This window comes from Cinclus cinclus, chromosome 11 (genome assembly GCF_963662255.1).
Source record: "Cinclus cinclus chromosome 11, bCinCin1.1, whole genome shotgun sequence".
Lineage (NCBI taxonomy): Eukaryota > Metazoa > Chordata > Aves > Passeriformes > Cinclidae > Cinclus > Cinclus cinclus.
The window spans coordinates 16082034-16108909 of NC_085056.1; the positions used below are offsets into that span (position 1 = coordinate 16082034).

The 26876-nt window shown below is 40.0% G+C and overlaps 1 protein-coding gene across 1 annotated transcript in view; it reads right to left on the reverse strand.

Moving 5' to 3' along the window:
* Positions 1 to 354: 354 nt before the first annotated feature.
* The window catches only part of VAT1L (vesicle amine transport 1 like), a 52334-nt gene continuing 25812 nt past the window's right edge, over positions 355 to 26876 (reverse strand). The window contains exons 8-9 of the mRNA XM_062500014.1: positions 2313 to 2396; positions 355 to 453 (exon numbers count right to left, since the gene is read on the reverse strand). Coding sequence (XP_062355998.1) covers positions 355 to 453; positions 2313 to 2396 — 183 coding nt within the window. The remainder of the gene's footprint in view (positions 454 to 2312; positions 2397 to 26876) is intronic.

Consider the following 26876-nt stretch of genomic DNA (forward strand, 5'->3'; position numbering starts at 1 on the left):
CAAAGAAAGCCCATACCTCCCAAATAACTTTATGCAAGATGTTGGAATTTGCATGAGAAAGATGCCCATCTAAAATTACACAGTAGGTTGATAAGGTTTTCAAACAAGAACAGAAAAATCCATGGAACTCCTACAGGGAAACCGGGCATTACATAGAAATGTCGTAATACTGCACTGAATGAGAATGGCACTTGAGTTCAAAACAACAATGATCAACAGCTCATAGCTCAGCTGACTGCAAACAAATACAACACACACTGTACTACAGCATTTGTTCACTGATGCACAGAAGAGATTTCCCAGTCTTGCTCCCTTCTCCTTCCCGACTCTTCCTGCCTGCCCTGCCCGTGGCTGCTACTGGATGAAGGGCATGCGCTCCTTGTTCTCGTTGTCCCCTTCGTGGTCCTCCTCCTCCTCCCCAGCCTCGCTCGTCTCCGTGCTGTCGTTGGCCATCTGCACCATGAAAGATGAAAGATGGACATCAGAACACCTTCCTCACCTGTGCTTCAGTTTGATTCATTTGATAAAGCGGCTTTGGGAGCTCAAGAAGACAGGGTTGCCACACGAAAATAAACGTTCTATCTGTGCAAAGCCTTTGCTGGCTCTGCAGCACTCCCAGCTAAAGCTGCAAGCTGTTCTCTATTTCCTAACAGGGAGCTCCTTGTAGGACAGCTGCGCACGAGGACTCTGCTCTGTGTGCTTGTAGTAAACTGATAGTAAGGTCTTGGATAGGAAACACAGCTGTGTAGGAAGCTCAGAGAATGTTGGACCTCTGGGTTACAACTCCTGTATCTGCTCTTTCAGGAACAGTCTGATGGATGGCCCCATCTGAGGCATGGTGTGAAAACTGAGGGGGAAATTTCCTTCCTCAAAGATATTAAAAACCCAATGAAACTTCACAGAGCAGTGGATATGTAGATGCTGGCAGGATACACCCACGACAGAGTGCAGATCCCAGATCATACAGAAGTGGGAATAAACTGAATTTTCATATTTTACTGAAGATGTCTGCACAAGCAGTAGGCAACTGCAAGAACCTGTAGTTCAGAACAGCATTTAAGGAGTACACTGGGGTTTTTTCATGTGGAAATATTTATCGCAGTATTTACCATGTAAAGGTGCAGGACCCTCCAGCACTTCATCCTGTCAGTGTGACACTTCTGTGGAAGCACAGGAGTGTGGCTCACTGGATGGGAGTAGTGTTTAACAGTACAGATTAGTGTGTCTGGATGCTCTCATACACCCACACTACCTCTCTTAGGACACAAGAAGATTCTTGTATTAGCTTATAACTACTTCAAAACCAAATAAGCAAGGGACTCCTTTACTTTTTAAAGAGAAAGGCAATGATGTTCCTTCCCTGCTTGATTATTAGCCACTGCTGGAAATAAAAATCTCAAACACGACCCAATTTTAATGCAGAAAAAACATTGCTCTGAAGTTACCCATATTTTTGAGTTAACACTCTTTCATGAAAGAGTACACGTGAGGTCCTCAAAGCCTTCCTTTTTCTTGCAGAGAGTTTGTATGAGATTTGGGGGCAGTTTTAGAGTAAGTAAGAACTTAACTGTAAGTCCAGGTTCTTTTCTTTTCTTTTGAAATGAGAGGTTTCTCAGGTGTGAAAGCAAACTTCATACATCAGTATTGATTTAAAGTCAGGTTTGCATTACCTTCTTTACTGCTCTTTCCTACACCATCAGTGAGTGCTCAGGAGTGAGTCTGGCTTTCATTTACCACTGCTCTCTGAAACGTTTCTGTACCATCCTAAGTGCGCCAAATTTAGTGGACCAGAGCTCCATCACTGCTGTCTTCCTTCAGGGTATTTCTAGAAATATTTATGTGTTATACTTCATATATTGCAAAAACCAGTAAACTAAATTCCTACCAAAAGTATACTCTAACTTTAGTATGGGAATCAGAAAGCACTTTTATGTTTGCACACTGAAGCAATATTGACTGGGTTTTATCCTGTTCAATTCGCTTATTAATACAGGAATTTTTTATTCTGAGAGAAGTCTGTTTTCCATCACAAGGGCAGAAAGACACGTGGCAGTTTGACCCCAATCCAACACTTCCTGGCACATTTTTGGAGAAGCAGATAGTCATTCAGAATAGAAAAGTAACAGCTGGCACTTCAGGAAGGACATTTCGCTTGGGTTAAATACAGAAATTATGGTCACTGGTGGTGATTGGGTGCTATGGATTTAGAAGAAGTCAGTGTCAAAGAAGCATTACAAGGGACATGTGTCCAGAAGTGAGTGCAGGCTGTATCATGCCTGCTGTACATCATGTCTGTAGTGCTCTGCACTCACCAGGGGAGTGGGTGCTTTCTCCACATCCAGAATGAGTTTTCCTATATTTCCTCGGTCATGGATTCTCTGCATGGCCTCCTTCACCTGAAAGAAAGATCATTATTGATAATTATCAGTCACAGCCTAGGAGAGCCCCAAGTCCCTCCCTTCCAAAACCAGCAAAAAGTTTAAGGTGTGCTGTGTGCCAGGTCACTCAAAGAGCTGCTTGAGAAAAGGGAGTTTAACATTTGTTAGTGAATTTGTAAGGCCTGGCTTTTGCAGTGTGTTTGCCAAAATGGGATGTGAGTCCTGAGGACAGTCTCTGAATAGCATAACACATCCACAAGGTTAATGCAGAACCAAAGTGATGTGCAGGGAGAAATACAGGCTCAGGGAGGGAATCCTAAAAGATTGTTCCTGGAATTTTGTCTTTGCAAAATATTTATCAAGACATTCCACTTTTACTGAAAATGTGAAACATTTCTCTATTTGACCTATGATATTTTTCAACTTCTTATGGGTTACCACAGAGGAAATGCTGTGTCCAGGCTATGGCTGGGATTAATGCAGTACTGTAGGTCTTGCTGCCTAAGCAAACATTTATTTCCTTCTTTTTCTCACTTTTTTTACACTTAAAAGAAAAGTTAAATAACTGGCGTCCTACTGATATCACCAAGACCATCTGTTTAACAGCTGGCTGCAATCAGTGCATGTGAAAAAGACACAAGAACCTCTTCTTACAAGTGCACTGGAGAGAAGCTTATTTTGATGTATGAAGTTTCACAGCTCAGGAGAGCTCATTGATAAATTGAATTTGTGTGTGTGTGTGTTGCACTGAATGTCTAATGTGCAGCATCCAGACCACTGTTGAGTCACTGGCACTGGTGAGAAGCTGTGGCAGCCCCTGAACCCCTGGCAGTGCCCAGAGCCAGGTTGGACAGGGCTTGGAGCAGCCTGGGATAATGGAAGGTGTCCCTGCCCATGGCAGGGGGTGGAATGAGATGAGCTTTAAGGTCTCTTCTGATCTATGGCTCTATAAATCACTAAAAATTGGAAGATGTCAAGAGTTTCCTCACTTTCACAGTGGGAAAGTTCAGGAACTGAAAATGTGCCCATAAAGGCTGTTCCATATCCTCATCACACTACTTTTTGCCAGCATAACAGGTTTGGTTGAGAAGAAAAGAGTTTTATGTTAATAGGATTTAGCACCTGTGACATAGTTCCACTGAATATTTTAAGAATAATGGCATATATGTTTGAAAGAAAATGCTGAGTTGGGACCTGATGGGTCCCACAGCACATTTAAAAGCCTGAACTGGGGTCCAGGCCCCCAAACTATTCCCTGAATGTCTAATACATAGGGGAGGTATGTGATTTTTAAAGATTATAGAGCATTCAACTTCCAATTAAATTTAATGGATGCTGGGCACAGCACAAAATGTTTTTTTCTTCTGTCTGCCTTACTTGAGAAGCTGACTGCAGTGAACTCAGTATTACTCCTTGAATTTTACAGAGGTGCTCCCTCAATTATTAACTACCAGACTTAGAGAAAAAATTCTATTAGAACAAAAGAAAAAATGCACTGCAAACGCAATATTTTTCTAATTTAGGGCATTATTGTAAATTCACCTTAGAACACACCATCTTATGAATCCCATTGGATAGCAGGCTGACCTCTAAGTGTAGTCCACAAGATCACAATACTTTTTATGAAGCTACCTTGGAGCATAAACACTCAACTACCCTGTGAGACTAGTTCTGCACTATGGATAATATTCCTTTAAGAATATCCAACCATGATGCTGGAGAAGCAGCAGCTGTATAATTTTTTATGTCTGTTATTACCCAAATCAAGCTTTTAGGAGGTTACAGCACAGCATAAATAACAGAATTGGAGAAATCAGCAAACACACTTGCCCGTCCACTGAAATTTATAACCAGAACATCATGTGGAAAGCAGGGCATGCAACATTTATTTTAATTTGTACCATATTATATTTAGCAAGGCAAATTTGAGAAAATGTGCTTTCCCTGCTTTTTTCACATACACAATATCAAATTTAAGCCCCTGGAGAAAGGTTCAGGAGCTGTTTCCAAGACACTTGTAAGTAAGTTGCAAATGCAAACAGCAGGCAGAGGGAACAATAAAACTTATAACAATAATGGTGGCTATGGAATCCAAATGGAGCTATTAAAATATATAAAAACATTGGAAAGAATTTGAAGAGCTGATACAACATCTGTGCCTTTTAGTGTTATTTGCAACTTGCCTAGCCAGTCAGTTCAATTCTGTCCTAGTGCAAGGCCATTCAGCACACGATGTCTGAGTTAAGAGACCATGAGCTATTTTAGAAAGGAATAATTTTATTTTTATGGCTGCTAACAGTCCACTTGTTCAACCAAGACTGCAACTACTTGTTTCCCAAGGTGCCTATGAAAACCATTCCCTCTTATCCTATAGCAGACAGAAGGGATTCAAAACCTTCTTTGCTGTGCAAGTATGGTTAAGTTGTTCTGCACAGACTATATGGGAATTTTAGTTCTTTTCTGTGCCTTTCACAGAGGGAGGAGCTTCTGTGAGTTTGTGCCTCAGTGTTTGCATATTCCTAATGAAGACAGTGCATCCCTCTGTACTTGGTTAAAACCAGACCCAGGCTTAATTTGTTGTACAGAGAGGCATGTAGAAATTCTGGAATTTACTGGAGGTTCCCTGAAGAGGTTGAACTTTGATTCAAAATAAACATCCCTTCCAGCAGAAAGAATCACAAGGGTTTCCCTCTTCTTAATGGCATTCTATCCCTAAATCCCTTTTCACCAATTATCCCATATTGGTTGCTATTTGCATTTGTCAGCTCAAAGCCAAGTAAATGGATTTTACTTTTTGTTTATATGGATCAGTTAATTGAAATTACTCTTGTGCAGTATCATCATCAGAGGGTTCTTGGATTGGAAACAGTGCAAAGGGGTGTTTACTGATATGGAATAAAGGACAAAGCTCCATTGTCCTGTATTTGCTTTCAGTATGGCTCAGCCTTGAGAGGGTCTGTGTCTGAACTAATGCCAAACTACAGATTTTAGCCTTGAGAGCCTCCAGACTGACAAAATTTTTATCCAAGCTCTGCTATGAAATCAGAACTATTACACATTAGTGGGCCAGATTAGTGGTCCTGGAAGCAATGATACCCTGAATTGATACATTGATATAGTATCTCTCAAGAAACCCATATTTCAAATTTTTAAATGATTTGCATTTTTTTATTTCATTAAAAGCAAATGTAAATCATCTACAGTAACAGTCATAAACTATTTTCCACTACTGAACATATGTATGCACTGGGAACATGGTATGATTTTATTCTAGTTATTTTTCTGTCTTTAGTGAGCTGATAGCAATTTTCCTTTAAAGTAAAATAAAAGCTTGCACAGAAAAAAAAGAGAAAAATAATAATCTCAGTTTCTTTCTTCTACATAGTAAAGTACTAATAATAGCAGATAGTGAAGCACTACTACTACTACAATAAGAAAACATATATATCACAATATATCCACAAATGACTTAAGTTTAATGAAGTCTCTGTCAGCACTCCTGACTAATTTGCAATACACTTCTCTTTGAGAAATATATATGTTACAGAAGCTCTAAATTAAGCATGTTATTACCTGTAACTACTCAGACCAGACAAATAGGATTTTCATATTGAAATTAAAAATAGCAGGCACTACACAGCTTTCACTCACACAGTATCTGCAGCACTAAAACAATGAAAACCAAGGTGTATCCAAACAGAACCACTAATATAACATGCTGGCACTGTATTTGAATATTTGCAGCCAGCTTCTGATTACGCTGCTTCTCCACAACTTTTGATGTCAGGGTGTAAAAACAATCAATTTAAAATCAACTAAAAGATGGTTTTGTTTCCCCTGAAATATATATTGCATGTCTAGCTTAATTCTTAATTTTCCCCTATGTTCTCCTTGTATTTTTCTTGTTTGTTTTTAGCACTATGCTTTCCCCAGGTGGAATCAGTAACTGGGACAGATTTCTGGTCTGGCTTTTCATCTTAAGTCTTTCATTTCAGGTCTCACCTCCGCTGTCCTGGTTCCTTTTCCTTTAGAAAGTTCCTGAATAGAGACACTTTCCTGGGTGCAAGTCTGGTCCTCTATAAATAATACATGCCTGAAACAAACCATTATGCTCCAACTTTTTATTGCTACAGTCAAGCCTCCACTTACCCATTTTACTACCAAACTAATTTGTTGGCTGCTTGCATTCAAAATCAAGAGCCAAGTGATGTCTACTGATGTATTCATAAATTCTTGCTGACATTCAGTTGGCTCTGGAACTTCATTTTGCTGTTAGAACACAGCAAGAGCAGCCTACGGCTTTATAAACACAGGGAAATTTAAATGGAAAATGTATTACTAATTATCTGTTGCATACCATTTTGCAGTATGAAAGAGAAATGCAGCTACCTAAGAAACAGATGCTATTTTTGAGCTTTCAGATATTATTTTAAATATAATGATCCATTTCTGTATTTGGCTCTTACAAGGAACCAGTCTCAGGAGTAAAATAGAAAAGATTGGGAAGCTGGATCATGAAACCACTGACTGTGCCAGCATAACACACTGGAGGCTTCAGGTCCATGTCAGTAATGTGGAGTTTAGGAGGGAGAAACAATGAAGGCGACATGCCATGGAAAATCTTCCTGGTGGAAATGTCACAACACAATATTTTCCTCATCCTACATGAAGCTGTTTAGCTCAGCAATGTGATTAATTTTACTGATTTTTTTTAGTGAAGTTCTACATTTACTTTAGAAAAAAAAAAGGCATTGAAAGACACTGGTGCAAGAGAAGAGTGGATATTCTTTATCTGTATGAGGTTGGATGCAGTCCGTTGCACAAACTCCCATCTGCAGATTACAGTTCCATTTTTGCAGACAACTTCTTTACCCCCTCACTGTCAGCTAAGGCAGGTTTGTTGGATGGTGACAGAGGACTTTGTCCTTTCTTTTCTTGGGGCCCTCTGATGATAGTGTTTTCCTCTGAGCTATTTGAAAGGATTTCAGCTTACAATAAAGGAATCCTTCACTCCCCTTTTTGATAAATTAGGTCATGGTATGAAAGGCTAAAGAATCTTATGCCAAGATTACAAATTTAATCCCAATCAGGAGTGATATTAATTCAATTATCTCAGTGTAATCTGTAAAACTCCCCAATTGTTCTAACACTGTATCATCACAAGCTGTCAAAAAGGTGATCAGTACCCAAATGAAGGAAACATCCTTCAGTACCAGATGGGCACAGTGAAGCAGAGATCAGGTTATGATCTACAATGGCAATTTTCCCTCTCATTAGTTCCACACCTCTAGGTTCAAGATTACTGTTTATTTTTATACATCATCTCAAAGAATCGCCTTTCATCCTGTGCTTACACACTGGAAATGTCCAAGCCTTCCAGCATGTCATGACTCTTCCCCTCTAGCCATGAAATAATCTCCTCGTAAATTTTAAGATGTGCTGCACATATCACCCCAAAGCCCTACTTTTCCATCTACACCCCCCCTTCTTTAATCCTTCAGATGATTCTTCAGACCAAAAGCAAAGACAAAAGGAGCAACATTTACTCCCTGCATCTGCCCACCAACCCAAGTCCTTCTGCCCTCCTGTGAGCACTTCTGCCCAGTATTATTTTTAAACATCCATGTGCTTTTTTGGGTTTTTTTTTTTATCATGTAAGAGAGTGTCCAACACAGACATCTCCAGTCACAGGTACTCCAGTGATTCTTCACAGCAGTTCCCCAAATATCAATGTCACTGCATTCCTCAAACCCAGTTACACTGTTCTGCACTTACTGGCTCATCCATTCACATCCTGGCTCTTGGGCAGTTTCTGAAGCCTGGACTGTGTCTCCTTGAGGGGTATATTATGTCTCCAGAACCCCACCTGATCCTACTGCAGGCCTGCTCATCACAGCTGTGGCACCCAGAAAAGTAACAGCACCTTTTAACCATCTGTTGTCATCCAGACAGTTCGTAATTAAGTAAAGGAGGTGGAACAAAGCAATTCACCACAGCAAAATGACTTTACCTTGAGGCTGGCTGACTTCTGTTCTTCCAAAGAATATGGAGAGAAAGGAGGGAGCACCCTTTAGCCTGCTTAACCATCAGAAACAGAACCAGATCTCTTTATCAAAAAGTTTGTTTGCTCTTTGGTTTGGGATTGTGCAAACCAAATCCAAAATCCACTTCACAGTCCCATTGTGAGGTTCATCAGAGGTCAGAATGGAAAGCACAGCATGATGGCTACTTTTGGAGGAGAATTTTGAATATTCTGTATATACAGACAGATTTTAGTCCCTGCTCTATTGGTGCAATTTCCCTGACATCACTAGGTCGCACACGAATGAGTGAGAACAGGTACTAGGAGAAGAAAAAAAGCCTCACCTCAGTTGATAAAGGAACACCAGGAGTGTTCCATAGCCTTCATTCACTCAAACATATGTTCTGTAAATGAATATTATCATTCAAGCAAGTGTTTTACACAGATCAGCACTCTTTGACCACACCTCCCAATCTGAGCATGAACTTTCCATCAGGACAACTCAGTGTTTTCCTTATGACAATCCAGAGAGCTCCCTCCTGTTACCCCTGCTCTGGTCCTCTCTGCAGCTAAAACAAAAAGAAAAAAATTAGCTTGTGTTTGACTGCAGGCTCTGTCTGCACGGGCAGAGCTGTCTGCACAAACATTGCTCACCAACAATTAATTCCTCTCTGAGATGCCTGCAACTGCATCATGCCTGCAAAATCACATGGACAGGATCTCCATGGTGACAGTGCCATGCACTGTGCAAACATCAGCTGGCTAGTCAAGGTTACTTTGGCAACCCAAGTGCCACAGGTAATGATCCAAATCTCCTTCACATTTATGAAAAAATAATCTGAATTACAAACATGCCCATTTTTCATTCTAGGGCTGACTCTGTTCTGTTGCTGCTCGTAACTGGCAGTATTTCAATGAGCCCAGAGCTACCTCCATTAAAATGACAAACAATAATATCAAGAATAATTTTAAAGCATTATTTCTATACAGTAATGAAGAAAAAAGATGCATACTGCAGTAGATTCTAGCTGAGATCCCACATAAGCAAAATTTTAATACTATAGCTTTCATTAGTGCTATAGAGCGAAGTAATTTTTATCAGGCTCACTGCTGTGTTCTATTACAAAGCTATGCTATCTTTGATATGGATTGTGAGCTGCATTCTAATTGCAGATGCTCTTCTCAGACCAGGAGAATAGTTTTCTTTCATGTTTTTGGTATATACAGCTTTTAAAACTAACACTGCACCAGCTACAAAGAAAAATCACATCATCTGTCTTCTGGATTATGTCTGTCCAGATCTGGTCTGTGGAAGGGAAGAAAGCCAAGGAACCAAGGATAGCAGTTCCTGAACTTGCTGGCAGCTCTGAGGGAATCTGTGGTGTTCTACTCCCTGCAGACCCTGCCAGGGTGCCAGGGCAGGGGAAGCACTGAGCAGAGGTAAATCTCCCTCTGCAGCCACACAGCCCTGTTGGGGTGGCTTGGGCTCAGGGAAGGGACAGGACATGGCTCCCTGGGCAGCCAGGACACACATCTGGCCAGCAGCCATCGGCTCCTTTGCTAATGCCTCCCCTTCTACCCCCAAAAGAGACATCTGTCCAAATTTAGTCCTGTTGTTTTGCTGGTGTATTTTCTCCTTGAAAATCTTGAAATGTCTGTCTCGTGTTTACACCATATGATGTTGTGGGGTAATATTTCAGTGGGAAATATGCTGGGTTTTTTCAAAGCTTTTTTGCTTCTATCTTTTTAAGTGAGTTTGCAATACTTCCCTTTCTCAGGCTGCTTTCTGTACAAGATTTTGTAGGAAACCTGTTTTCCTGTGAGATTAGGGACAATTATCCTATCAGACACAGTTATTTGGACAAAACCACCCTTTGCTGTAAGGGATTATTTCCCTTGAGAGCAATGGAATAACCTGTATTCAGCACAGCACACTTCCCTGGGAATGATCTGCATTAGTGATAGGAATATTTCCCTTGCACTGTGTAGCAGAATAGTCACCAGAAAAGTGCTTCTAGTGTTAAATTGCCTTATCTGCTGTAACAAAATCCTTCAATTACCTGTTCATGTGGGAGCTGGGTATATGGGAGGCTGGCAAATTCACATCTGCAACCAGCCCAGGCTCTCCTGTCTCACCTACACCATTAATTCTGAAGAGACCCCCAGACTCTCTGTTCTTCTGGAGGCTGAGGGTATGCAACAGCTTGCATGACAGATGGAAAAGCAGCATAATATTTACAGGATTTTGAATAGGCTCTATTCCTGCCTGTGGTGAATGCAGCCAGCTCTTAAGATGCAGAAATTGAGCACTGAGCATATGTAAGAAGACACATCAAACTCAGGGTATGCAGGGCCCAATTTTCATAAACACCTACATGGGCAAGGAGAAAACATGGATACAATCAAAATGTAAAAGATGAGTATCACTAGCAAAGATTTTGAGCTGATTAGAGTATTTTTCCTACAGGAAAAACTTGGATCATGAAGTTTGTTTCCATGTCATTCACGTCAGGTCATGTCCTGTCCTGGTAGAAGGCATCTGAAAGCAAAAATTATTTTATCCACCACTGTTTATGTCCTGTCACACTGAACTTTTGCACCAATGCTTTTGCCTGCACACATGCAAACATAAAAATACTTTTTACATCCCTTTCATGACTCCACTGCTATTTGCAGTTGCAAACAGCAGCAATGGCTTCTGTTCCCTTCTGCTGCCTGTCAGTGAGGAGAGACCTTTTCTCTGGAGTACCTTTTAGCCTCTCTGTATGTTGCCATGGCAGCAAGAATAAAACCAGACCCAAGATGAGAAAAATGTCAAAGGAATAAAAACTGATGCTACAGGCAAACTGAGAGTCCTCCCTTGGCTGCTGAAGACACCTATTAAGTGATACATCTTCTGGATGGAGAGCTCCAGCTGCAGAACTGTGCTGTTTTCATTCCTTCCTTATTCCTACAAGCTCCTGTTGACGTCAATGAGTATTTGTTTTGTCTCAGTAAAATTCAAAGAAAAAGAGATTTAAAGCCTTGTAATTACAGAATAACTGAGCCAAATCTTTCCAGCCTTTACTTACAGAGTCAACAGGGATAAAGCAGAAAAAAAAAAGGCAGAATCAACAACAAATTAAATGTTTAGAAGTACTAAAGAGCAGTGCCTAGACTATCAGTTAGGTGGGAGCTTTTCTACATGATAAAGGAGGAGAAGAGCCTGAAATCTGATCCATCAACACAGGGAATTCCAGCAGGTTAGGACAGCTCCGGGGCATTCAGCACTGACAGCTAAAGACAGTCTTTTGGTTGCAGCAAAGTGCTATAGAATGGACATTTCTGTGAGACTGTGCATGATCTCAGAACCTGCACAGAGTCAGAACAGACACTCATTTTGATTTAAACTGGCACACCTTTTCTCAGTATCACTTATTATTAAGATAAGCTTGAAGACAGTAATTTTTTTCCTCCATTACTATAGGAAATTACTACCTTATTCCTTTCAGAGTCAAGAGTTGTTTCTGTAGGGTAGAAATTTGGTGATGAAATCCCTGGAACACATTTGAGCAAAGAAGACAACACCCTGTGAATCAGGATGAAGCTTTAGAGTCCTCCACTGGTATTTTTTTTTAGAGCAGCAACAAAGCCAGAACTCCTGCTCTATTCCTGTGAGCCACTGGCTCCCCGGGATGGCTGAACCTTTGGAATTGATGGTAGAAATTACAAAAGCATGGTTCCATTGCTAGGATAATGGCTTTGAGCACATCAAAGCCACAAGTAGAGGAGCTCAGAACTGGTCCCCTTCACGGTACCTTTCTGTGCATTGGTGCACCTTGTAGTAAATAGCAGCCAGGTGTGCTTTTGCACACAGGGATGCCCCAGACACCCCTGACCCTCAGGGTGTTCAGAGATGCTGGGCTGCAGCAGCAGCTCCTATGGTGAGGAAGATTCCTTTAGCTGCAAATTAATTTTGGCAGCCACAGGGAAAAAGAGACCCTCTGTACTCTGTTTGGGTGCAGCAGTCTGCTGCCTAAATTAAATCAATATATGAATTGAATTAGTATATGATGCTCAGTTTGCTGTATTCCTGTACTCCATCACAATCTGTTATAACAGATTATGGCAGGAGATAAACTTTATTATATTCATCACTATGCAGTTAAAAAAAAATGACATGTTATTACTGACTATCAAGCTCCATGCCATCAGTTTTTAAATTCTTCCCTACTGCCCTGTAGGGGAGAAAACTGCACCAACCAACTGCACCAGCCAACAAGATTAACTTATTTGTTCTCTTGCCCTCAGCTCCAGTAATTCTGAGTGTCGTTAAACTCTCCTGCTCCTCCACCCTGGGAACATGCAGACCTAATCCTAAACACTCTGCTTTTTGTGGAGCTGTATTGCTGGCTTTTGAATTACAATGCCTGGGCTGTGGAAGGGCAGTGTTGCTGCTCTCCTCTGAACAGCCTTGCAGCAGCAATCCTGTCTGGTTCCTTCCCTGTGGGAATCCAACAGACCCCTCTCCACACAGCTGAAAGACCACCCAGCCTTTCTGGAGCTCCACAGGAATGTTGCTGTGTTCCAGCACAGGTCAGGGAGCCCTTCCAACCACAGCCCTGCTTTAGTGTTCAGGCTATAACAACTTCCAGTGTTTGGGGTCACATAATGTAAGAAATGCCACAGAGCACAGAGTGCCTATTCCATGTGCTGCTTCTTTTACTGTCTCTCTCAAACCAGCAGTCCTTATCCTCTCAGAAGCTGCACAGTGGTGTGGATGAAACCCTGAGGTTCTGAGCTCCTGTGATGCAGATCTACACACGCCCTTTGGGCTTGTGTCTGTAAGCATAAGATCACTTGTACTATCAATTCCTTGCTACTATGGTGTAAGAAAGGTATTTTTCTTTTTAGTTTTATGTTTAGACCAATAGGCCTTCCAAGCCCCTTCTGGATACATCAAAGCCAAAGCTCCACAGGTGTTTACTTTCTTGCTGCTTCCCAAGCTTTCATCAACATCTGCTTACTCAAATTTCTGCCTATTCACAACAAAAGAGTTTATTTTATATAGAGGAGGTATTTTGTTGTGTGTATCTCACTAGAAAGGATTTGCTCTCTTTTAGGAAGATCCAAAACTACAGAAAACAAGGAATGTCTTTTTATATCTCCTATTATATTGCCTGTACTCCATGCTGATGGTTTGTATTAGTTCCACCTGATTCATCTGTCAGGCTTGTTCCAGTTCTCTGATTCACTAGAACCACTATCCAATAACTGCATCTTCACAAAAAAACTCATTTCTGCAGTCTATCAGAGGTTTTTCCACCTCTTACCAGCACCAGGAATTTTTTTTGCATTTCTCACCAACAGTTTTGAAGCCACACTTTAAGCACCACAACCTGCATTACAGTAATTTCCCTTTTTTCTCCTTAACCTTACTTTCCTTACTTTCTTCTATGTGACCCATGAAAACACATCCTTGTCCTGCACTTTATCCAAATGGCAGGTGAATTTTTTTGGAAGTCAGTCACAAAACCTGTGACCAGCATGGCTTCTGCCCCTGTAACCTTACATCTTACTTTCTAAATGATTCAAATGAGTCAAGTATTTTTCTCCCAAAGACCTTCTATTACATATTCCTCAGACTCATCCTTAAGCTCTATTTTGAGCTACTTATTTCCCAATATGGGATATTAAAATCATTAATAAAATAATAAGAAAATCCTATATGACTTATCTACTTATTCCAAAGAACTCTAAGTCTTCCTTTATTACTACTCCAAGGAGCAGAAATTGTGCTTTCTTCCAGAATCACTATTCCAAACCCATGGGAACTAAACTTAGTGATTACAAATTACAGTAAACATTCAGTCTTCCAGATGGTAATCAGTAAAAAATCTTGACACTCTAATTTCTAAAGTCTGAGAAGCTTCCACATAAAAATCCACCTACTGGGATCAGGTTAGCAGAACACATTAATGTTGTGACTTTGAAAAATATCTCCATGTTATTTTGTACCAATGGATTATCTTCAGTAAAATCCCTCCCCAACCAGTAAACTAATTATGTAAAGTCTTGAAACTCATCAAGGTAAATACCAAAGGTCTCTAATGATACAAATAAGAAAATACTTCTCTTTTGATTTTCTTGTGTAGTTTTTTTTTGTTTCAGAAAGTAGTGCCATGAGGATTGCAAACCTAATTCTTTGTAAGTTGTCACAGTATTTTTCGATCATTCAAAAAGCTCTCCAAGTCAGATCTTACCATTAGGTGCCACTCTGTGACTTCATTAAAACTAAACAAAACCAAAACCCTCAGTAATATTAAACTGTAATACAGTTGCTATGACAGAGAGCATGATTCATGCTTGTCCTCAGTTTGAGCTACATCACTTTACAGCAAGATTGAAATAATTCATCCAGGCAAGATGAAAGGTATTTTAACTGATCTTGTTTGCTGGTTACAGTTTTACAATATATGCTGCAGTCCAATTTGATTAATTACTTAATATTTCTTCTGTTTAAAAAGGTCTCATTCTAAGCCTGTATTAAAGACCTTAACTTCCCCTTAGCATGGCACCAGTGTGATTGCTATACAATTGATTTAGTTTACAACAAGTTTAATGCCAGTGTGTGAGCACTGACTCAGCTCAGCACTCCATCCTATTGACCCAGCTCAGACTGCAATAATTGGTAGCAGGGAGCTGAAGCACAAGTGTCCGTGTGACAGAACATCCCTGCAGCTTCTAATCTCATTCTATTAAATGTGCATGTGTGGATGCACCCAGCCCTCCCTGTGCATGAGCCACAGCAATGCAGGGAGATGGGCAAGAACCTCACCAACACACATTTTGCTGGAGGCTGGGGCAGGTTTAACTGCAGGAAATCTGAGAATTATGCTGGGTGCTTCCTTTAGATTTAAGGGAAAGATAAAGTATTGTGTTACTTCTGCTGAAGAACTCAAAAGTTATGCATTTCTTGCTCAGAAAATTTTAGGATCTTTAAGATATTTTACCCAGGACATAATCATAGCATATCATAGAAAAAGCCCTCAGGTTCTTCTCAAGGTTGTGGATATTTGGTGGTGGTCAGGAATTCACTTTTACACAACCTTTGTTCCACTAAACTGAATTCATTTAAACAAAGATTTGGACCTGCCTGTGATGTGTGAGGCTTCATTTCCTACAGGTATGGCCTAACATTTTCAGATGTGTGCACTGTTACAGCACCTTCAAAGCCCAGGCTTTGATACTCAGACTACCATTTTCTGTACAATCAAAACGGGGGAAAATCAGAGCTCATTTGAAACTCTTAAACTGCTTTGCTTCCTTTCAATATTGTTTTCTCAAAGTCAGTGCTCATAACACAGAGTTTTTCCCCATAAAATACTCTCCTGTTCAATCATTCCCAACAGGTTAATATATATTTAAAAGTCTTTTAATGTCAACAATGTATCTGCTTTGCTGCCTCAGTGTCAATTTAAATCATTATCTGTAATGAGCAATAATACTAGTACTAAACTGCAATACCACACAGAACTCTCAATTATCACTTTAAATTTAGATTATATTATGCTAAGAGATATCTTTGTGCCCAAGAGTAATTTTGCTTTTAAAACTCATATGTGTTTAAAATGACTGAAAAGAATATATGAGCCATTTTCATTAGGTGAGAACAATTATCTTGATTAACAATTGTTATGCACTAAAATGAAGTGTTATTTTGATAGTTTTTGATAGTTTTTTTAATCTTAGCAAAGTTGTGTGAAATAGAACAGAAAACCTATGTTTTCTTTGAAATAAAGGCAATTTAGTAACCTAATCATACCACTAGTACCAAAGGAAAAAAATAAATTAAAACAACACTGAAGAATAATTTTGTGCTACTGCTCAAGAGATTTCCTAAATTTCTACAAGTCTGCCAAAACCAGGCATCAACATGATCAGCTGGTGAAAGATAAAATTGGCTTTGCTGATGGAACTAATAATTTATTTTTTCTTTGGCCACTGTTACACAGATACCCCCATAAGCAGATCCCAGGAGACGAGCTAGAATGCTCACCTTAGAAAGGCATTTCTAAAACACAAAAGGCCCATTTAATTTAATTTACTGTAGCAGAGTTCAGTATCTATTAACATCTAAACATCCTTCTACTGTGGCTAAAAGCTTATGTCAATGTTCTCTCTTTATAGGCCAAGCACCCCAAATTCCCCAAAGCAGAAAAATGTGAGCTAGAATTTACAGCAGAAATGCTCAAGGCACAGCATCTACTGATGTTTCTCAGGACAGTAATGCAGCAGTGTATGACAGCAGCCCTTTTCCTTCTGCTGTGTTAACCTTTCTGCTCCCTGCCAGTCAACAGAAATGGCCTCAGACATGATGCTGCCAATGCAAAATCATTTAGACAAAAGGGACCCATCACATTTAAATATATAGAGAGATATTTTCCTTAGTCTTATCTCCCACTCCCCTTTTGATTCTTTTCACTGACATCTTAAGTGGATTTCCAGGCATTCATTAATTAATGAAGTAATAGACTCATAGGTTACAGATAAAAAACCAAACAAAATAATTAGTCTGACTTTTTTTTTCCAAGTCAAGAGGCCAAAACCTCATCCAAAAGCATCAGTCTGAGAATGGAAGTATTTCAAAGGCAGGAGGAATCCAAATTATTTGTATTCTCTGTTGTGCCAGACATATAAGGATGACACCTCTCAACTCTCTCCACATCACCGGGTAGACTTCAATATTTCTATCTCCCTATTTTCTAAAAATCCTTAGCATATGTGAAAAATAGCTCGTTCATTAATTTGAATGCAGACTAAAAGAAGTTTCTCAGAGAATGCAAACAATCAGGAGAAATTGTTAACACAAACCTCAGATTTCTGGCTCATGCTATCCCTAGAGAAAAGCTGAATTTCTCACATTAGCAGTCCCTGCCAGCCTAACTTGACTGACCAAGAGCTTTCTTCTCAAACCGCCCAACTAATTAACAAAGAAGTGTGAGTGGAATTTTTTGACAGAAGGAAATCCAAGGTTCTATTCACAGGCTCTGTGGCTGAAACTGCACACACTAACAGAGCCCAGCACGAGTGGAATAGCATCTAAATGTGGCTTTGAAAACGTTGTTTCTAATATTTTCCCTCTAGTACCTGCTATTTGTTAGTGAGTCTCACTCACAGCATCCAGTCATTATTTCTGAGTGACAGAAAACACTCATTGTTCCAAACCTTAAGAATTCCTTGCCAATTAGTAGTACTACCAACTCTGAGGAACAGGAGACACAGTAAACTTTCTCTTAGAATTAATTTAAAACTATTTCCACTGGTGGATACAATAATGTATTGGCATGTATTTCATCAACATGCAAGACTGGAAGAAGATAGGCAGATAGTTCCTTGCATTATCAGGTAGAAATAAAAAGGAATGGATTGAAGCATGCTTGGATCCAGGGTATAAAAGCAAGTAGCTTTTGTTCTCTGATACTTCAGGAAGAGTGTAGAAACTGTGTTTGAATAGGGAAATGATCCCAAGACACCCTGTTTTCCTGTCTCTTGAGAAGTGCTTACAATTCATGACACAGACAGCAAAAATGAAGTGAAAAACAACTGTGTTAGAGCCAAATATACAAAATAAAGACAGAAGAAATACACTCTCTTTTCTGGGGCTATGCACACGTTGGTGTCACTGATGTCCACAGTAAAGCTTTCCCTAGCCAGGTTTGTTTTTTTCCTTGCAGGGGAGCAACATCACCAGACCAGCTCAATACCTAAGGAATATATGCCAATGTATTACTTAGAAGCCAGCTAATCTATTTCAGAAGGCAGACTACTCCTGTAAAATACTGCTTCTTCACAGTAATTAATCAGCAGCTTGCTCAATATAACAGCTTTGTCCTTTTTTTCCCCTAATAAATGGCAAAGCAGCTCTCCCCATATAGCCTCCTGTTGCTAATTTAATTAACTGGAAGCATGTGACTAGTTTATCTTTAATAGTGCATACTTTTTCTTCAGAGGAATCCATCAATGCTATTATCTTCCTGCCTATTTCCCCCTGCCCTTGCACTATCCATCAGGAACCAAATCTACATTTTATTTCTCTTTCCCTGCAGTTCCAGCAGCTGTTTTGGCTGTGGACACAAGGGCAAACAGAAATGCCAGCCTGCTCTGCCCCAGAAACACAGCCATGGCTCACCACTGCACTTTCAACCTCCAGTGTCTCAAGCCTTCTACCACGTACTTTCTGCCTGTGTATCTCCATAACTAATTAATTCTCAGCAGAGTGTTTAGGAAGTAGATCAGGAAAGTGCTGTAGCTACAGGCTGCATTTATGTTAATGAAGAGGTTTAGTCTCATGCTGGTCAGCTTCTAACCTTTGCAACAGCAACAGCTGAACACAGAATCAATGCTCGTCAGAAATACTGCCAAAATACATTTCTGTGTTTGCCACTCCATTCCCAAACAAGAAAATACCATTCCCTTGGAAGGAAAGAGCTCACTGACCTTCGGTAGAACTCACTCCCCTGAGGGATCAGAGCCCCCATTAAGGCACTCAGTGACAAAAGGCTCCTGGAGCTGCTGAGACACAGCCCATGGCTATGGCTGTGAGAGGCCAGAACTGGCTGTTAGAGGTTTTCAGGCTGATCCATGATCTTTGCACTGCTGTGCTGCCTGGCATCAGGCAGGTAATGATATCTACCATCTCTTTTGTTATTCATCCATTAAATGAGTATTATAGCACAGATATTCTCACTGTGCAGAAAGGAACATTCTGAAGACTCTAGATGGCTGTTTAAATACAGGTATTTAACTGGCAGGCTAGATAAAAAAGGCGAAATTTCAGAGGCTGTAAAAAATACTAGAAAGCACAGAGCTGAAATAAATTACTTGTCTAATTAAATTCCTTTCATGTAGGTTGAATTGCATACAGTGTTTATGAATAATATATAGCAATTGAAAAGAATTGACTTCTGCTTACATACTTAACAAGCAAAGTCTGAGTTTCCTAAAACAGCTCATTTATCCAATCAGATTTCGTGGTAATTACAGTTAATGTCATGTACCTGAGGCCTTATTACAGAGCAACCATGCCTGTATCAAAGTCTTGTCTTGTTTCCATCCCAGGCTCTTAATAAAATCATCACCATTGCCATCAACAGTGTGTGGATCTTAAAAGACTACTGGTTATGCCATCGCTTCCTGATAGTGGTAGGAAGGGTAAATTGAATTATGAAGTAATATGAAGTCCTGTTAAACAGCATTAAAAGCATAAGAAAAGCAAATTAAATTTTATAGGAACCCTGTAGGAACTTAATAATTCACCCAAGAGCAGCAAAGATCCCACAATCAGGTATATAAAATATTTTAGAGGGAAAAATATTGCAATATCTAATTAATCTCCAGTACTTTCAAGGTATGTTTCATTCACCTAAGCATACAGCACCAAAATTTTTTGGAGTTTTAATTAGTATTTATTTTAGATATGCATCTTGGGGAAAAAAAAAATCTTTGCCAAGCCTTAATATAACCTTACTCATGGCCCAGTTTTCATTCCTTTAGAACTCGTGTTCATTATATTTAATGTAAGCGAGGTAAAATTCAGGTGAAATAGCCTTCCCCTTAGACTGGAGAAGAGAAGGCTCCAGGGAGAGCTCAGAGCCCCTTCCAGTGCCTAAAGGGGCTCCAGGAGAGCTGGAGAGGGACTGGGGACAAGGGCTGGAGGGACAGGAGCCAGGGAATGGCTCCCAGTGCCAGAGGGCAGGAATGGATGGGATACTGGGAATTAGGAATTGTTCCCTGGCAGGGTGGGCAGGCCCTGGCACAGGGTGGAATTCCCAGAGCAGCTGTGGCTGCCCCTGGATCCCTGGCAGTGCCCAAGGCCAGGTTGGACATTGGGGCTGGAGCAGCCTGGGACAGTGGAAGGTGTCCCTGCCATGGTAGGGGGTGAAATGAGATGAGCTTCAAGGTCTCGTTCAACCTAAACCTTTCCATGAGCCTGAGATTACCCACATTTGAAAGATACTTTGGCCTCTGTATAGTGTATAGTTTGTGATCACAGAATCAAGCTGCCCTGCATTACTAAAGTTTTGTTTCTCAGCCTGCTTTCCTCACACCTCTATTTTCAGACCTCTAACATCAGTAAGACACAACTCCTTGCATTTTTGTATGCTTTGATATCTGCATGAAGCTTATATTAAGCTTGTGTTAGACCTGTGTGCATACAAGGAAACGATAGTGATGACCAGATAAAGCATTTAAATTTACTTTGAAATACAAGTATTTATTTCAAACAGTCAGAGGAACAGAATCCCCACACAGGAAGAACAAAGAGAGTTCCAAGGTACTATCAGAGGGCAGGGTACCTGCAGAGTTAACACCTGTCCATCAAGAAAGCTGTTCATAAACAACTGCAAAGAAGTTGTTCTGTCAAAGAAATACTCCAGACAAGCAGAGTCTGCTCTGTAATGCTGGAGGAGCAATCACAGCACAGGCACACTGAAAAGCTCATGGGAGGTTTCACAGAATGAGCTGCAATTCCCTCTTTTGACACCATATGATTGCAAAGCAAATTGTTTTATGCTTATGAAAAAATTAATGTTTTCTGTATTTCAGAGTGGGTTATTACTTTGGTTATAAATGTACTTCCACTTTTATCCTGGTACTCTGTTGTTTTGCATACCCTGAAAAGTAAACACTGTCCAAGTCTCTGACTTCAAAAAAGGTATAATTTGTTCTGCTGGAGAATGTTTTCATCAAGAAGTAAAGACAAAAAAACCCTGCACACATTATTATGACATTATAACTATTAAGAAAAAAGTAGACCTGAGATGGTATTTAATATTTCTAACAAGATACCAACTCGATCTGGTATTATTAGATTGCCCTCTTTCTATGTTCAAAGTAACTAATGGGTCAATTTTCTCCAGGTCTCACTATAGTGATACATGACAGGCTTTTTGCCCTGAAGCCAAGATCACAGAAATGCATAAATAGCTTTTGATGAAATTAAAGTCTCTCCTTTAGGGGGTCCACTGTTATTATTCTGCTATCATGGGTCTGAGATTTCCCATCCCCCTGCCTCTTGAATAATGATATTGCTGATACTTAGAAGCCTGCACTGAGATGGTAATTTATAGGAGAGGATGAGTTCAGTGGAAAAACACAGTTTCACAGTATCTGAATCCTTTGGAGCCAGTGAGCAGAGCTAAAACCAGACATATTGTGATTGCTTTGGCCTCCTCAAAACATGCCATAATAAATACTGTATGGAAAGTGTTCCTTCATCCAGTTCTTGTCACTGGATTGGAACGCAATAAGGCTGCAATCTTAAAGAAGGGTTCCTGCTCTTTCTTTGGCATGCTAACAACACTGATAGCTAATGCAGGGAACAAAGAGTGTGAGAACAGCAACATATGACAAAATGTGTCGTTTACAGGAAATTTTTGTATCAGCAGGTACTCTATAATGTCACTGTAATATGATCAGTTCCACTGCATTTCTTTAGCTTCAGATTCTTAAACACGGCTTGGATTTCCTTAGCAAATTAGCAGAGAAAAGAGCAGCCTTCAAGAGCAGGAAATCTCACTCAGATAATAACTATATTTACAGCTAGACCTACACTAATTTCCTTTAAAAGGCACATTTTCTCGTATGTTACTGCTCTCACATATATCTGTTCTCTACATTACCTATCAGTGTTATTAGCACGCAAAGGAGAAATAATACAAAACTTACACTAAGATTTCTCATTATTATTCAGCCAAAACCCCCCCCAATGACTCAGTGCAGTGCTCATTACAAACTAAATTAAAGTGCAGGGCTCTTTCCAGTTAAAAATATTCTATGTACTGACCACAGGGAACAGTCACTAGAGCTCTCTGATAGTCATGTCATGATCTGCAATATTTAGTGGCCTGATTCCACTGATTTTGGTCACAGTTGAGTGCCATGGTGTAGTTCTGGGTATATTGCACAGGTTTCAGTGTCTCATCACTCTTACTGACCCTAAGGCAAGTAGGAGCCTTTGATGCTATTATTGCTCCATAGCAGGGCACTGCTTTACATCATTTGAGAGAGAGGAATGCAATGAATCCTTTGGTACATGACACAGACCTATAGTCAGGATGTTTTTCCATAATCTCACTCATTCCCCATATGGATCAAAATGTCCAAGTCTGAAAACTTTCTGACTACTGAGAGTCCCTTTTGAAATGAGCAGTTTCAGGTGAAGGGAAAGGTGTCCCAGATATTTTGATGACTTTGTCCATGAGTGGCAGTCCCTGTGCGAGAATTTGTGAGGTTTGTTTTACACATGTTCAGAGCTAACTTTGACTGCTGTCAATCACCACACAAGGCACATATAACTTCTGTGTCAATAAACTATTCTACCTTGAACATACTTTCTTTTGCAACTATAAAGAGATTAAAACCACAGAACTGTAATAGAAAAGTGCAACGTGCATGTTTTTATTCAACATGTTAGATTTTTTTGAGAACTGTCAGTTTTCATTCTGCTTACTAATTGACTACTACATAAAGCCAAATACTCAGAGACCCTCAGGAGAATGCTAATGCATAAATGCACAGTACAAATTAATCAGAATGAAGATGAGTGGTAAATAGTCACTAACCAAGAAACAACTAAAAAGCTCAACAAATAGTCACTGAATACAAATTCTGTTTTAAACTCTGCTATTTGTAATGAAATGCAATCCTACCAGACAATCAGCTTTTTGCTACAGAGCAGCATTTCAAGCATGTGCCATCTACAAATCATGTCATCTTTTAAACACTTGAATGCATAAACAAATAGTAGCAAAGCAGCAAGATATCTCACCAGCAGCTAATTTATTGTATGACTTCATTCATCTCATGGTGAGTAATTCCCAAGTTGTATTTCCATTTTAAAGATCTCTAGATTTTTTTACTGTCTCTTTTAGTTAAATCCTTCTTACATTTCCACAATAAAGTGGTTCTAATTGCCTGCTTGAGACGAGACTTGGCTTTACTAGGATTTATGGATGCAAGTTTGAGATTAAAATTTCCCTTCCCAAACAAACACCACAGCTAACACAGCAATACAAATAGTTTTGCTCCACAGCAGCAGTCAAGAGTCTGGATCCAGAGCTCCCTTGTGCCAGCAGCAATCTGATGCACTGAAGAAAATGGAGTCACTTCTAAGTTCCTCTTTTCAGCCAGCTGGCAAATTTGTTTAAGTAGTCTGCACTGAAGAGGCAGGGCAATCCTTATCCTAAAACAAAGGCCAGTGGAACCAGGAATCCTTCCACAGACTTCATGGCCTTTGGATGCAGCCCTAAAGCAGAGAAAGGAGGATGCTCAAAGGGCTTATATCCTAATTAAAATGATCTCATGGACACTCAGGCAAACCTTCATGGTTCCACAGGAACAGTATCAAACTAAGTCCATCTAATAATTTTTGAGCGGTTCTATCTTAAAAATAATTTGAACATCAACTAGACATCATTAACACAGACTGCATAATAGGCAAATGGGAATCTAATAACTTTGTCTAAGTTCTGCATTACTGCCACTTGAAACAGTTTAAAATGGAAAATCTCACTGCAATTACAATATTATCTCATCAGATATTCTTTTAAATTCAAACTGTGTGCTCCTGCAGAAAGTATTAAGAAATGAATGCTGTTCAAGGAACCATACCAGGCTTTTAGAACAATGAAGTAATTTTTTTACACTTCATGAAGACCTATGGAAGCTGACACAAAGCCTGTCTCTGGCTGTTCTCACATGGACTGGAACACAGAGCCCTCAGTTTTGGGGTCATCGTGCAAGGACACCAGCCTTGAGCAGCAAAGGGGAACACCACTGTGGATATAACTCATTGTCCTCTGCTCTGATACATGGACAAAAACTGATACAGGACTAAAAAGAGCAGCATTTGTACTGTAATACAGCTTTGAAACAAACCCAGGTGTCTTCCATGCTGGCTTTAGTTGAATCTGCATTAAATGGTGAATCGATATTTGCACAAAGGAATACACGAAAACAAATGCAGATGCAGAGTGAATAAAGCAAGCTGAAGGGATGTGCTAGGGATATGCCTTTCATACAGAGATCAAACCTGTATGTGAGGTATGTATGTGATGATACATTCAGGAATTTAAAATAAAACATTTGGAAAGGTGTCCCGTGGTGAAGGTTCCTTTGAGAATTTTCCTTACAATATTTTCATTTTGAATGTCTCCGACTGGATTCAAGATAATCTGTAGGGTAGAATTGCTAGAAAGAGGACACATGAACTCCCTCATGAGGCTCTGGAAAAGGTAATACTCCTCCACAGAAAACTAATCAGCCATTCATTTTCAAATGCCATGCAGGGAGTCCACCCTTCTGCCACTCTCTAGTTAATGCACATTCTCAATGCTCTTAAGGGTCAGGAAGTTTCCTTAGGAAACCTGGTAAAAGCTGGTCATATATTGGTTTAGTCTCTAATAAAGCCTACTAGGACAGGTCAAATAAAAGTGGACATTTGGACATCATCAGGCTTAGCCATCAGGAAGTGAAAAACAATGAAATGTCCACCTCTGAAAAAGGGAGATGTTCAAGCTCTGGAACTAAAAAAAAAAAACAACAAAAAAAAAACCAAACAACAAAAAAACCTACCAAAACAGAACAGAAATGCACCAGCATTTCTTCAGTCTAGTTCCATTTAGTCCTCAGCTATGACACATCCTTTGTGTATCCTATTAACTTGAGAGTCAGCCCTAAGTTATTTTTATGCCCACAAAAATATACCCCTAAAAGGATAATGCTCTGGATGAGTAATAATTCAGTAATACTTTACAATCAAATAAACAACTCTTCCACTACCATATCCCTTAAGGTACAGTCAGACACTTCCTCTGCCAATTCCCAGACAGCTCATGGAAAGCCAGCAGGTGTGACAAATGAGATGGAGTTTTCTAGACTGTGCTTTACAACAGATGTGTTTACACATATCACAAGCTATTGGTGGGGATGGTGCATGCTACTGCCAAGTCTTAGATGAAATGTCATCAAACAGAAGTCTCCCAACAAATTCCCATCATATTGACTATTGAGATCAGCCTGCCATGTGTAATTTTTCATATTATGGCAAGTCCTCGATCAAGTATTGTTTAAGCTATTGTTACTATTTTAATTATCCCTCTCTTATTCACCAGTACATGAAAAGTACATATTTTACATGAACAAAGAAACTGCAGAATGCCTGTTTAGAGACCTGTGACCCTTACATTTTTAAACTCCTTCATGAGCTTATTTAATAATTAAATTTAAAAAGCATACATCAAAAACATAAACCTGATCCCACTTCTATTTTTATACTTTTCTGCAAAGAGCTCTCCCTTTCAGGCAGTAGCAGAGGATTTTGTCTTGCCCGAGCAGCTGCTCTTTATCACAACATCTGGCATTCCTGGAGCAGGTGGATTCCATGAGGTGCCCCCAGCTGGGACAGCCCCAGGTGTCCCTTGGGTGCTGCTGGTGACAGCGTGGCCTCAGGGAGACCTTCCAGAGGAAAAGAAGGGGGTTCCTGGGAATGTTGTCACTACAGAGGAGCCCACAGGGGCTGGACCCTTCACACCTCTATCACATGAAGTGGCACCTTGGGATGCACTGGGACCTTTGTAGGGACAATATCTGGCTCAAGAAACAGCTCACAGGCCAGCCACAGTCTTAGTAAAATACAGCACTACTCATGGATTGAGCCTGATGGCTACTATTCCCTCATGGTCACATCATGAACACCTACTGTGTTCAAACACAGACACAGTTTTGTTGCAGCACCCTCTGAACAGTGAAATCCAATGCTACAGTCACAACCCCACTGAGCAGAGCTAGCACAGACCACACACCCCAAGTGATGTGTCAGGCTCAGTGCACTTCACAAACACAAAAACCATGACTGGTAATCTGGTGGTGCTCTATAATCGTGTTGTTTCTTCATATGTAAAGTCTGTTCACATCTCCAAAAATACTTCTCTTCCTTCATCAGCATCTTCAATATAAATGTCTCAAACTGCCCAGGCTGTTAGCAGGTTAGTTTCTTTACATGTCTTTAAGGAGAGCTGAGCAATTAGAGGAATTAAAAAAAAAGAACCATAAGAAATCCACAGTCCACAGCTGCAACTTGCATCTAAAGTGAGTTCTGATTACTTTGTCTTTGACATGTTTTCAATAACTGCCAGAAAACCTGCAAGCTTCCAAGGTTTGGTAGCACAACTATGGCACTGAAACTAAAGCTTGTGAATTAAAATGAATTCTGAGGAAAAAATCAAACTTGTTTTCAATTCCATTGTTTACATTTCACTCTGTACTTGTTAGTCACGCGTTTCATGCACTTAGGAAACAGAAACAATTTTCTAAGACTGAAAAACACATTGGGTTTTTTTTAGCATTTTCAAGAAATAGATATTTAGAAGTATGTGGACAACTCTGGATCCTGGATTTTCCAAATAGCAGAGGCTCTAGAGACAACTAAGGCA